This window comes from Trachypithecus francoisi, unplaced genomic scaffold (assembly GCF_009764315.1).
Source record: "Trachypithecus francoisi isolate TF-2019V2 unplaced genomic scaffold, Tfra_2.0 Lachesis_group11, whole genome shotgun sequence".
NCBI classification, from domain to species: Eukaryota; Metazoa; Chordata; class Mammalia; order Primates; family Cercopithecidae; genus Trachypithecus; species Trachypithecus francoisi.
The window spans coordinates 104292550-104306795 of record NW_022681456.1 but is presented as its reverse complement, the minus strand read 5'-3'; the positions used below and the strand labels follow the sequence as shown (position 1 = coordinate 104306795).

The window sequence follows — 14246 nt, the reverse complement described above, 5'->3', positions numbered from 1 at the left end:
GTACTTCATTCCTGTTTATTGCCAAATAATATTGCATTGTAGGGATACAGCACATTGTGCTTATCCATTCGTCAGCTGATAGGCATTTGGATTATTTTACTTTTTTGGCTGGTAAGAATATATGCTGCTATGAATATTTGTGTACAAGTTTCTGTGTGGACATATGTTTTCAGTTTTCTTGGGTATATATGTAGAAGTAGAATGGATGGGTCACGTAATAACTCTGTTAAATTTTTTGAGGATCTGCCACGTTGTTTCCCAAAGCAGCTACACCAAGCTTGTCCGACCTGTGACTTGCTGGCTGCATACGGTCCAGGATGGCTTTGAATGCGGCCCAATACAAATTTGCAAACTTTCTTAAAACATTATGAGATTTTTTTTAAAAAAAAGGTCCTCAGCTGTCGTTAGTGTTAGTGTATTTTATGTGCGGCCTGACAATTCTTCTTCCAGTGTGCTCAGGGAAGCCAAAAGAGTGGACACCCCTGAGCTACATCATTTTACATTCCATCAACAATGTATGGAAGGTTGCAATTTCTTCACATCCTCTTCAACAATTGTTATTGTCTTTTTCATTATAATCATCCTAGTGGGATATATTGAATTGCATTCTCCTAATGACTAGTTATTTTAATTAAGCATCTTGTCATGTGCTTATTGGCCATTTGTATATCTTCTTTAGATAAATGTTTACTCAAATCCTTTCCCACTTTTAAAAACGGAGTTATTTTCATTTTATTGTTGAGTTGTAAGAGTTCTTTATACATTCTGGATACTAAGCTCTTATCAGATATTTGTTTATATGTATATTTCAGATATATTTGTATTTATATATAGATATATATATTTGCAGATATTTTCATCCCGCATGTTTTTTTCCCCATTAGTATCAAGAAGAAATTCAAGAACTTAATGAAGTCGCAAGACATCGGCCACGGTCCACATTAGTTATGGGAATCCAGCAAGAAAACAGACAAATCAGAGAATTGCAACAAGAAAACAAAGGCAAGATATGTTACTTTTTGACATTAATCCCGTTCCTAGTCTGTATTCCTGAATCATATTTATTGCTCTTTATCTTGTCCCACATTTGAACGTCTGCCTTGCTTAACATCCTCTTAGATTCTCATCCTCAATAATGCAGTTAGCACTGCTGTTGTTAGCTGTGAAATAACTCAGCTTCATTCTCTGCAGTCCCACTGCATTGGCCCCCAGATTAGATGCTCAGTCTCTTGCCTGAAATGTCCAAACTTATCTCCCTGAGTCCGATCTCTCTTCCCCCTTCCAGTCCAATCTGTCTTCAACATAACCATCAGATTGATATTTCAAAAATCAATCTGATCGTGTAATTCTTTTTTTTTTTTTTTTTTTGAGATGGAGTCTTGCTCTTTCACCCAGGCTGGAGTGCCATGGTGCTAGCTCAGCTCACTGCAAGCTCCGCCTCCTGGGGTCATGCCATTCTCCTGCCTCAGCCTCCCAAGTCGCTGGTACAACAGGCGCCTGCCACCACGCCCGGCTAATTTTTTGTATTTTGAGTAGAGACGGGGTTTCACCGTGTTAGCCAGGATGGTCTCAATCTCCTGACCTTGTTATCCACCCGCCTCGACCTCACAAAAGGCTGGGATTACAGGTGTGAGCCGCTGCGCCGGGCCCTGATCATGTAATTCTTTTGCCTAAGAACTTTCTTTTTTTTTTTTGAGACGGAGTCTGGCTCTGCCGCCCAGGCTGGGGTGCAGTAGCCAGATCTCAGCTCACTACAAGCTCCGCCTCCCAGGTTTACGCCATTCTCCTGCCTCAGCCTCCCGAGTAGCTGGGACTACAGGCGCCCACCACCTCGCCTGGCTAGTTTTTTGTATTTTTTTTTTAGTAGAGACGGGGTTTCAACGTGTTAGCCAGGATGGTCTCGATCTCCTGACCTCGTGATCTGCCCATCTCGGCCTCCCAAAGTGCTGGGATTACAGGCTTTAGCCACCGCGCCCGGCCTAAGAACTTTCATTATATATTTATTACCTTTTACAGGGACCCTAAAAATCAATTCCCAGCCTTTTTTTTTTTTATCTTATTCCCACAGCTTTCTTCACCGTTAACTCTTTGCTCTTGCCAACACAAATCACTTCCTAAACACATCATCTGTTTTCATGCCTCCCTGCTTAGAAGGTCCATTCCTTCACTTTTCAACTGAGGGAACTCACACTGTACTTCTACAAAGCTTCCACCAATTTTTTTCCACAGACATCTCTTAAATCTCTTTGACTGACACTCCACTCTGCACCAACCACGTGCTTGTTTTCTCTGCTAGACTCTTGAGGTCTGTAGCCCTTTGGTATTAATATGGAGAGAGCCTTGGCTGATATTTAATTGCTGTTTAGTACATCTTTGTTGAAATGATTCTCAAAAAATAAGCTTAAAATGCTCATTCAAAAAGCTAATAAGGGACTTCATTTGGTGTCTCATTGTTATATGGCTAGATTTTTGTGCATTGTGTTTTCTTTTTAAAATGTCCTATTCATAAGTTGCTTAGTGGAAAATTTTATGTACTTTTAACTCAAGTTGGAATAACGTACAGTATTATTCTTGTTAGAATTGCGTACCTCTCTGGAAGAACATCAGTCGGCCTTGGAACTTATAATGAGCAAGTATCGAGAACAAATGTTCAGATTGCTAATGGCTAGCAAAAAAGATGATCCGGGTATAATAATGAAGTTAAAAGAGCAGCACTCCAAGGTAATCCATTCTATAAATGTGACCTGAAATGGAAAAGAGAGACAATTGATTATCCTGTGTTCAGATTTTTTTTGTAAAATATCACAGGTATCTAGTAATGGCATTTTAACATGATGTTGAATGTTTTATCTTTTTAATTGCCATTTTCTCCTTTTTCTTATTTTTCCATTTCTTGCTTGTTATGTATCATTTTCTGTTTGATTTATAACTCTCACTGTTTCTTAGAAACTTTAATTTGTACATTGAAAAATAAATTTTATTTTGGATATAAAGGTAAGTCTGTTCTATTCAACATTATTTTTGTAGGGCTATATGCTTTTAAGAAATATTTCTTAAAAGGCTGGGCATGGTGGCTCACGCCTATAATCCCAGCACTTTGGGAGGCCAAGGTAGGAAGATCGCTTGAGGCCAGAAGTTCAAGACCAGCCTGGGCAACATAGTGCGACTCCATCTCTTCAAAAAGTAAAAGTATTAGCTGGATGTGGTAGCACATGCCTGCAGTCCTAGCTTCTCAGGAGGCTGAGGTGGATAGACCACTTCAGCTCAGGAGTTTGAGATTACAGTGAGCTATGGTCATGCCAACTCCCATCTAGACAACTGAGTGAGACCCTGTCTCTTAAAAAACATAATTTTTCAATAAATTTTTTTTTGTTAATAAATTTGTGTATTGACTTCTCTTGCATAAACAAAAAATACTGAAAACTTTTTTTCTAAACCTGAAAGCAGTTTAATGTAGATTTGTTTTTCTTAGGACTATTTTCTGAATAAGGCTAATTCATCCAGACTATAAATCATCTTGTTTATTATAATGGAAAAAACCTGGGGTTGAGGAGAAGCACCAACATATTAAAAGGTTTGCTCCCTTGCCCCAGTATTGTATACCAATTGACATCATGTTTTAGAAACAAAGCTGAAGTAGTTAGAAATCAGTGTTTTACCTGCTGCTCATCCCTTTGTCAGCCCTGTGTCTACTCCCTGTGGTGTGTCCCCATAGTTTATGGCCTATGTTATGGCAACTGCTATGAAGACAAGTAGAATAACCCTTTCTCACTTATATTTATTTTAAACTGACTTTTAGTTGCTGATATGAAATAAAAATATTAAACTAGATTGTGGAAACTAAGTTGTTACCTGTATTAGATAATGATGATCTGACTATTATTATCAATATTATTTAAGAAATAGTGATTATGAGCCTTCTTTTCCCCATTTGTTACAGCAGAAATAGGAAAGGACATCTTTTTATATTTCTCTATTATTGAAACACATTTTAGATTCTTTAAAATACTTCTGCCATTTTGGTGCTTGTAGGTGTTTTTCACTTATTAGTAATTAATTCTATTAGAATTAAATACCTATCAAATAGCTCTTTATATGCCTTTATATATTAGAAAACCTAATGATAGGTACCTATTATGTCAACCAGTAAAATAATAAATTAAATTACAAATCTGTGTTTAATTAAAAAACAAAAAAAGTTTTCTAATTTTGCTATTCATCTCCTAATCAAATGGCAATCCGTTGATATTTAAGTGGTTATCTTTTGAATACAAAATGTAACTATTGTTAATGAGACCATTCTAAAATCATTTAAATGTAAAGGTATAATAACTATAATAACTAAGACCTTTTTAAAGGCACTACGAGGAGTTGACTTAGTATTATTAGTAAAATAAATGTAATCTTGAGAATTTCTAAAAGGTTTGTATGTTTTATAACCTAAAAATAAAATGTTAAGGATGTCAAGGGAAGAATACTATCTCATCTGGTAGCAACTATGACAGAAGCAAATGTTTTCTAAAATGCATTAGATTTTACTATTCACCAGAGCTGATTTATTAATTAGTAAGGTTAAACACTTCCTAAGATAGCTGTAAGCCATCCTTTTTTATTATGTAGACTGAATTCTTCATCTAAGTTCAGATGATCCTTGCCTCCCATAAAATGACTATTCAGTTATTTGTTATTAATTCTCACTAATACATATTAATGTTTGTGATTTTGATTTTTCCCAAAAAGGAGACACTTTGACTTAATTAAACAAACATTAATACTTGCACTGGATTAGTTATGGGTAATAATAAGATGAATGTACAAGCTTGCAGTATAGTGAGAGATGCAGACACAAACATAACAACCTGTATAAGGGAGGGTGTGATGAATCCCAAAGCAGGGATATGAATTGTTACTGGACTGCTAGAGGGAGCAATATTAACTGTCATAAGGAAAATCTGGAACGGTATCAAGGAAGGGAAGAAAATCTGTCTCAGTCCAGCCTTGAATTAATTATGGTCAGGTAGGTAAACAAGCAGAAGTGAGTGGGCAGAGAAACTTGTATATAATAAAAGCACAAAAAGTATGGTATTCTAGGATGTGTTTAGGTACTAGTGCTCTGATATGCCTAAACACAAAAGTAATTTTACAACACATTTAGGGCTAAGAAACAGAGTTACACATAACAGCATTTTGGATTGCAGTAAGAGATCCTTTCGAGACTGTTGTAATACAGAACTTTGCCCTTACCTAGAAGTTTTTGAGTACATACTTAAAAAATCAGTAGAAAGTTTCAGAGCTCATTTTTTACCCAAATAATGATTTTCACGTTATTTTTGAACAGATGCCTTTTTGGAAATCTTAAAAAAGCAAACATTTCAAACATTTGGCTAACACGCATGAACTAACACTCATTCAGTTTTTAAATTACGGATGATATCCGTATTAACATTATAATGACTCTATACTACAGATTGACATGGTACATCGTAACAAGTCTGAAGGATTCTTCCTTGATGCATCTCGACACATCCTTGAAGCACCTCAACATGGACTGGAGAGAAGGCACTTGGAAGCAAATCAGAATGTACACTAAATAAACAGTCAACTTTTGGGGTGTGGATGGAAGGGGGGTCCATTTCAAAAGTTCTTTTACACTGAATTTCCCTCCCAGATTAGATCAGCAAATAAATGAGATTCGTTAAAAGAATGTTGTGTCTTTAATAGCCATGCTGTTCAGTGTAGAAACTTTAAATCTCTCATTAATTTTCTGTGTGTTATGTACAGCCTGTTAGATATTTGCATTATGTACAGCCTGTTAGATATTTGCAGGTTTTATAGGTTATCCAGTCCAACTCTGTATTTGTTTGCTCTTGTTAGCTGTTGCTGTAAAACAGTCATTTCCTTTCTGGACATCAAAGATGTTTTCTTGGCATTAATTTTAACCTGATTTCATAAAAATTTTGGTCAAAGTATTAAATGTTTTAATTCAGATTGTGGATAGTTTGTAGTCCTTTGATTTTGCAAATGAAATTAAAATGCGTTTGTTTAGATGTTAGGATTAAGTATAGTAGTGCTCTCTCCATTGTGTCTCGATTTTTTTTTGACTCACTTGTGGCAGGTCTTTATTGAATAAAGGAAGAATAAACGTAGACAGGGAGTTAGAAACAAAAGACATTTCAAGACAGTTCAAGGGTTATGTTGGTGATACTTCTTGTCTTCCAGACAGTTTTGAAAGCACAGATCTTGCCTCTTGTGCTTGTTAAAAAGTCTGTGATACTTCTCTGAAGATTTTTTAGTTAATAAGTGAACCATTACCCTGGCCTATAAAAATGCTGTCCTATTTGAAGTATTGGGTTTTTTCTCATGATGAGCTTTGTTAGACTTGGTACTGAAAAAATCAGTAGTTTTTTTCCTTCTATTTTAAAGGCAAAGAAATACTTGCTTCAGCCAGGCATGGTGGCTCATGCCTGTAATTGGGAGGCTGAGGTGGGTGGATCACCTGATGTCAGGAATTGGAGACCAGCCTGGCCAACATGGTGAAACCCCATCTCTACTAAAAATGCAAAAAGTTAGCTGGGCGTGGTAGCGGGTGCCTGTAATCCCAGCTGCTTCGGAGGCTGAGGCAAGAGAATTGCTTGAACCTGGGAGGGGGAGGTTGCAGTGAGCCGAGGTTGGGCCATTGCACTCCAGCCTGGCCAACAAGAGCGAGACTGTCTTATAAAAAAAGGGAAAGAAATACTGGCTTTCTGTGTAGTTTTTTAACTTAGGTCAGTGCCATAGGACTGACCAAATCATAAGTTGAGGATGCTGTTGGTATTCAAAATTTTTACTCATTACCCTTACTCAGTTTGCTGCTGCAATGATCTGTACTTACCTGCTTTTACATATTATACTTTCTTGACAATGGGAGGAATTTTAATGATTAACTTGCAGAATATGACATATTTTTCTTCATATCATTCTTTCTACCATAATCTAATTCAAAACTATGCAGTAGAACTTTCTGAAATGATGGGGATGTTTTTTCTCTGTGCTGTCCAGTGGGGAAGCCAGTAGCCACATGTGGCTGTTGAGCACTTGCAGTGTCACTAATGCAATTGAGGGACTGAATTGTTAATTTTTAAAAGTGTATTGATTTTAATTAAGTTTAAATAACATTGTTTTGGACAGCACAGATTAGCCTTTTCTAGTACCTTCTTGCTGAGTACTAGCAGTGTTTAGGTTTCCCCATTAGAAGGACCTACATTTTTGTTGGTTAAGAGGTTATTAAATGTGGTTTGCCAAAGATACTACTATTGTCATTTCTTCCAGCTTATTAGTTCCGTGGGTTTCTTGGAGTTCTGTTAAATCCTTTTTACAAAAAACATATATACAATTACTGAAGAGACAATGTTTACTTGGGGAGTTATTCACTTTTATATTTAAGTCTTGGGCTTAATATGATAAAATACCTCTCAATTGCCAGTGAATAATGGTCTATAGAAGCTGTTCATTGAGAAAATGATTATTCTCAAGTTTCTGTTGATTTTAAATCTTTTTTTGTCTGTCTCTTTCACTAGACTGTAAGCTTCTTCAGATCAGGGAACATGTCTTAACAGTCTTTGTATTCCTGTTGTTTAGCATAGTACTGGCACATCATAGTTGTGCAAAATAAGAAAATGAGATTGGAAGAATTTATGCTACTTGCTGGGGCCTAACAAATGCAGATGTCTGTATTATAGTGATACTATATTTTCAACAGTTGGCAAAGAAGTCCATTTAATATTTTAACACTGAAAAGCAGAATTGTGCTCATTTTATACAGTATTTATCATATACCATACACTAAATAGAAGGCAGATGTAAAGATGCAGTTCCTGCTCTCAGAGAGGATTATGACCTAGAAAAGGTTACAGATTGGATTGAGATAAATTTATAGGCCTGAACAAATACAGAAAAGATTTCTAAATCATTGACGACTTCAGCGAGGAAAAGAGATTGAATGTGTCGGCAATTTTTATCTTTCACATGACTTTGAACAATAGTGTATGTAAGTGCAAAAAAAAGACAAAGTTGATCATTGTGGTGAGAGGAATGTAAAATATGAATATTTTTCTTGCTGCTAGGTTTAGTTTTATTGTGCTGCTTATTCTTAATTCTAGTCCTGACAAATCTGATTTCAAAAACCCATCTGTGGTCAACCAACTTCATTGTTAATATATCTGGTAGCAACTATGACAGAAGCAAATGTTTTCTAAAATGTAAGACAATGTAAGAATATTCATGTTAAGTGGTACTGCAGATTTTATAAAAAGGAGAGGATCCAAAAATAAAGTATTTTGCTGATTTCCAACTCCCATCCCTCTCTTTCAGGAACTGCAAGCACATGTTGACCAGATAACTGAAATGGCAGCAGTAATGAGGAAAGCCATTGAAATTGACGAGCAACAGGGTTGCAAGGAACAAGAACGAATATTCCAACTTGAAGTAAGTTTTACATTGCAAATGTAGATGAAAACTGTGCATACAAAGATTTATGCCAGAAAGTATATCCCATTTTTAAATATATATTTACTTTTCTTGGGTACTAGTAATGTTCTCCTGGATGCTGTTTATGTGGGTATATTATGCAAGACCATTTATATGGTGATGCAAGAATCTAGGATTATTAGTAATTTACAATATATCAGTAATTTAGAAAATTGATGTTTGATCCTATATTGCTTATCTTATGAAGTGAATGTAGAATTGAATAATTTTAAAAATTTTGTTTATTCTATTTGAGATCATAGTGATACAGGGAAATTTTTTTTAATCCACAAATATTTAGGGGTATTCTTACTTTTTCTGGGGATTCTAAAAACCTTTGTCTCATCTGTCCTTTATTTTGTGATAGTGAAAGTACCAGTCTCTGAATAACTGAAATCAGTACAATAGACTTTTATGCTTTAAGAGCTTCATTTTGAAATCATGGTGGGGAATCTGCTTTACAGTACTAAAATTTAGAAAGTGAGACTGAATTTAGAAAGTGAGTACTAAAATTTAGAAAGACAGTGATAGAGAATAAATTATGAAAGGTTATTGTTAAATGTCTATACATTTTTTTACAGTAACTATAACCAAAAGGAGGCCGGAAAGCAAAGTTACTTACCAGTGCCAGATTTGGTCACTTACTTTCCTTCTTGAAAAATATCATCAGCTACCCTTACTCTGCTGTTCTCAAATACCAGTGAGATAAACTTGTCCTGCATTCTGTGCTATCATGGAAAGTAATAAAAATACCAAAAAGTACTGAGAGATTCTAGCCTATTCACTGGCTTTATAAGTTTAAATAAAAATAAATCTAGATGTTATTATCTTCATCTCTAATGTGATTGTAAAATAAGGCAATTTCTGAGCTTCTATTTACAATTGTAGCTGCTTAATTAGAAGGCTTTGCAGTGGTGGAAGATGTTGAACACGATTCCTAGCTGCATAAGTGTTCTTTAGATTCAAGTTGCCAACTGCATATATCATTGAGTAGATTAATGCCAATTACAGAACTTGCTTATTTGTTATACTTTCATATGTTTAGTTTTTCCTAACATATGTTTGTGCTGTTGTAGCTACCTTGTAGATGGTGACTGCATTTTTGTTTTTGCTTACCTTCTTATAGCAAGAAAACAAAGGCTTGAGAGAGATCCTTCAAATAACTCGAGAATCATTTTTGAACCTAAGGAAAGACGATGCGTCGGAAAGTACTTCTTTGTCAGCATTAGTGACCAACAGTGACTTGAGTCTGAGGAAGAGCTGAAGAGCTTCTGAGTCTGTGAGCTTCTTACATGACTCGAAATGGTCAAATAAGTGAATGAATGAATGGACAGAAAATTCAATCCTTTATTTTTTTCTCTGTAAATATGTACAGTGCACTGGCTATGAGATAGCAACAAAAAATGCATAGTTAATGGTCATAGACTTTATTCCAAAACATAATTGGAAAATAGAAACTGAGCCATTGCCAGCTGGTAGACAAATGAAAGGTTTTCACAGTGACTACTGAATATACCAAGAGCTTTTGGCAGTACTGCTGGCTTTCTGGGTGATTAATTAGGTAAACTTGAATATTCCCAGTAAATGTTTGAGAATTCATAAAATTGTACCATTTTTGCCACTGTTTTGTGAATGTAAGATTTGTATCCTAAATTTCATCCTTCTTAGTTGGCGTCAAAGTTAATAAAAAGTTTATATGCCATGAGACTTATAGTGATTGCCTACTTTCACATTTATTTAAATTTTTGTGAAAGAAAATTTAGTTTTAAAGGCTATAGTAATGTGTTATATGTACCTTAAACAGATAATTTAATTTTAGCAATTTACCATAACTGATACTTAGCTAACAATTGTCCATAACTTAGTTTAAGTGTAAGAAATATCATTTCAGGAATGAAAAAGAAGGAATACTACTTTCTAAGAAAGAAGATCTTATAATAGACATATTTAGTAGGTTAAACTACTTTAAAAGGATAAGTTTTGGTTCACAGTTGATAAAGAAGATGAGATTTGTTTTTCTCTTCTCTGGCTGATTTTTAAGGATATTATGTAGTTCATTTAGTTAACAGACTCTAAATGTTTGATATAGCAAGATAGGTATGGTAATTTCAAAGTGAATTGGGAATTCCTCTGCCTCATATAACCCTTTTTTTTTCTTTAAGTATTCTTGAGATACAAAAAAAAAGTAAATTAAAATTTCAAAAAAAAAATTCTGGATCTGTTTTTAAGCTCCATCTGGTCCTCATAACCTGTAACTTTTTTCTTAAAACCTTTCAGCTGAAAGTGGGGTAGAGGTGGAGTAATCTGTGGATCTGTTTCTATTGTCTTTTAAAATGTCAAATATGTAAAATTTTAAAAAACTACCAGATGCAGAAATGTGCTTTGACATCATTTGAAACCTAAATTTTCTTATGTTGTGGTGATTGTATTAAAAAGGGATAAAAGAAGAGTGTCAAACATGATTAAATATATTGTACTCATTTATATTGAATACATACTAAAATTAAGACAAAATTATACTTTGAGTATATAATTTGTTAAATATTACTTTATATGGTAATTTTATGTATAATTTCATATATTGGTAAAATTCAAAACTACACTTTAGAATTTTTTCATCTTAAGTTTGGGGTTAGTGGGGTCGATGAGACTGATTGAGTAGAAAAGGGCTAATGGCCCAAACATGACATAGATTTCTTTTTTCAGTCAGAGGCCTTATTTGATATTTTATAAATAAATGACAGGTTTTTATTTTGAAACTTTTTTATTGTTTTTGGGAAAGTATCCCTTAATTTAATGACACATTCATTCAGATACATTTTATCCCTGGTAATAAAGAAACGAAATAAGCTACACAATTGAGATTAAGTCTGAGGCAGTTCATTGAGGCAGCTCTGCTATAAAAGATTGCTTGATAAACAATTATTTTTGTAAACAAGTTGGATTAACTTATTGGTCTTTTTGCTTGGATATGAATTTAAGGTCTTCATGTTTAAAGACATTTACTTTGTTATTTAGTGACACTTTTCCATCTCTTTTTTTTTTTGGTTATTGTTAAACAGAACCTTAAGTTTATGTTTGAGGTATGTACTGCATAGGAACCTATTTTATTATTAAAGAGGAGTGATTAAAATTGGTGTGGTCCCCAATTTAATTTGAAAAGTGCTTACATTTATTCTTATATATGGTTTAATTTTAAGGTCTTTTGTCTCTTCTTACTACAAAGCAGCGGCCTCTATCTGTATGCCTTAGGAATTAGCAGCTTCTCAGTGTAGGATCCTGCAGAATTTCTTACGATCTGTAGTAGGTTGAGTCATGTCCCCTAGAAGGTTAAGTCTGAGTCCTAACCTGATACACCTGGGAAGGTGACCATATTTGGAAATAGTCTTTACAGATGTCATTAGGGGATCTTACGATATAATTCCCCTGGATTTAGGGTGAGCTCCAAACCCAGTGACTAGTGTCCTTACAATGAGAGAGAAGGAGATATGAAACACAGACATAGCTGCATGAGGACAGAGGCAGTGAATTACGCAGGGACTGCTAGTCACCACCAGAAGCTGCAAGAGGCATGGAACGGGTTCTTCACGGCCTCCAGAAAGGACCAAGCCTGTTTGATTGCAGACTTCTGGCCTCCAGAACTGTGAGGAAATAAACTTCTGTTGTTTTCATTCACCCAGCCTGTGGTAATTTGTTACAGTAACCCTAGGAAACTTAAGACATCATTTATTTATCATCGATCAACTATATTTTTTATTTTATATAAGAAAGAACAGCTCTTAAAAACCAATTATAACCTCACAGATAATTTCTGCTCTAATTTTATATTCTTCAATATCAAGGTGACTTCTAAGATTTTATAGAAATAAATTGCTTCCCTGTAATCCCAGCACTTTGGGAGGCCAAGAGGGGTGGATCACTTGAGGTCAGGAGTTCGAGACCAGCCTAGCCAACATGGTAAACCCTGTCTCTACTAAAAATACAAAAAGTTAGCTGGGGGTGGTGGCGGGTGCCTGTAATCTCAGCTACTCGGGAGGTTGAGGCAGGAGAATCGCTTGAACCTGGGAAGCAGAGGTTGCAGTGAGCCGAGACTGTGCCATTGCACTCCAGCCTGGGCAATAATAGTGAAACTCCATCTCAAAAAAAAAAAAATAAATTGCTTCAATGAAAAATGGAAGATCATAGATCCATAACTTAATCTTGGTAGTCACCACCTTTTTTCATTGTCAGTGAAATAGAACATTTTTTAGTAAAATACTGATGAAGATAATTTCTAATTGGAATTTGAGGAGACATTTTCCTTTTACCTCACTGGCTGCTCCTCAGTCTCCTTTGTTTCTTCTCTCTGACCTCTTAACATTAGAGAGCCATTGGGCTCAGTCCTTATACCTATTCTGTGCAGTATCTCTACTCACTTTGGTGATCTCCCCCAGTCTCATGATTAAATACCACCTCTATGCTTGATGGCTGCTAAATTCAGTTCCAGCATAGACCTCTCACCCCGGATTCATGCAGCTGTGACTGTCAAAGAGACATTTTAAGCTTAAGATGTCTAAAGCCAAACTCCAAATCTCCCAGAACCTCTCCATACTCTTTCCCATCCTGCGTGATGACAACTCCATCCTTTGAGTTGCTACGGCCAAAAACCTAGGTGGCAACTTTGACTCCACTTTCTCATATCATGCATCCTATTCATCAGCAAATCCTGTTGTTGGCGCTTCCTTCCAAATATATCAGAATCCTACCATTTCTCTCCTCCACTGCTACCCCTGGTCAAAGCTACATCATGGTAGTGTTAAGGTATACAAATTGGAGTCAACCTAAATATCCTGCAGTAGGGGAATAGTTAAGTATCAGTATCCACTCAATACAGTTGATTACAGTCTATGGCTTGAAGATGCTAGCAACAGGAAGAAAAAAGTACCTAAATTTGCATTAAAAAGCTTAACATAAATTACACATATAATTACAAATATGTAAAATTCAGATGCATACAGGGAAATGTCCTGAAACAAATAGCATCAGTATTCTTCCAGCTAATTATATGATTTAGCCAGTCAGTTTCTGATGCCTATAAATCAAGCATTTTGTAGCTACCATTATGGAGTTGTAATTTATTCATCAGTTCCCCCAATTGATGGATATTTAGTTTGCAAAGTTTAACATAAAATAATGCTGCAGTAAACATCCATATACATACCTTTATTTATTGTAATTCCTAGCGTGCAAATTCCCAGAAGTTTATTAGGTCATGTTTTATTTTTTAAATGAAAAAATAAATGTACACTTAAAAATCTAGCATAGTAAAAAATTTGCAATTAAGAGTAAACCTCTTCCTACAGCCTCTGTCTTCCCAGAGGTCATGTTTCTTGTGAATCAGAAAACTTGTTAACCAAAAAAAGTGACTGAGGCAAGTGTCTTTGATAAATCAGAGGTTTATTGAGCCAAAGTTTAAAGACATGCCAGGGAAAAAATGCAAGTTACATGAGCATCTGTGACCTGAGCTTTCTAAAGAGGGTTTTGGAAACTCATTATTTACGGGAGAGAGCGAGGAGGGAAAAGGAGAGGGGTTAGGCAGTGAGGCAAATGATTACCTTCTTGTGAGGCTCATTAATGCTCAGTACATCTATGTTTCATATAAGATAAGGTAAACTGAAAAAAGGGAGTAAAGGCTCAATTACCCATCTGTCTCAGGGTAGGCAGAAGAGTGGTTGATCTTGTCTCATCCTTATTCTGTACGT

The 14246-nt window shown here is 35.4% G+C and overlaps 1 protein-coding gene across 3 annotated transcripts in view; it reads left to right on the top strand.

Annotated features, from left to right (window-relative positions):
• Positions 1 to 11642, top strand: part of FGFR1OP2 (FGFR1 oncogene partner 2) — a 29162-nt gene extending 17520 nt beyond the window's left edge. For 2 of the 3 annotated variants that reach the window (XM_033222609.1, XM_033222610.1), the window contains exons 3-7: positions 885 to 1002; positions 2579 to 2721; positions 5468 to 5581; positions 8350 to 8463; positions 9632 to 11642. In XM_033222609.1, the coding sequence (XP_033078500.1) occupies positions 885 to 1002; positions 2579 to 2721; positions 5468 to 5581; positions 8350 to 8463; positions 9632 to 9769 (627 nt within the window). In that variant the 3' untranslated portion in view covers positions 9770 to 11642. The remainder of the gene's footprint in view (positions 1 to 884; positions 1003 to 2578; positions 2722 to 5467; positions 5582 to 8349; positions 8464 to 9631) is intronic. The other variant, XM_033222611.1, reaches the window with a different exon arrangement.
• The last annotated feature ends 2604 nt before the right edge of the window (positions 11643 to 14246 follow it).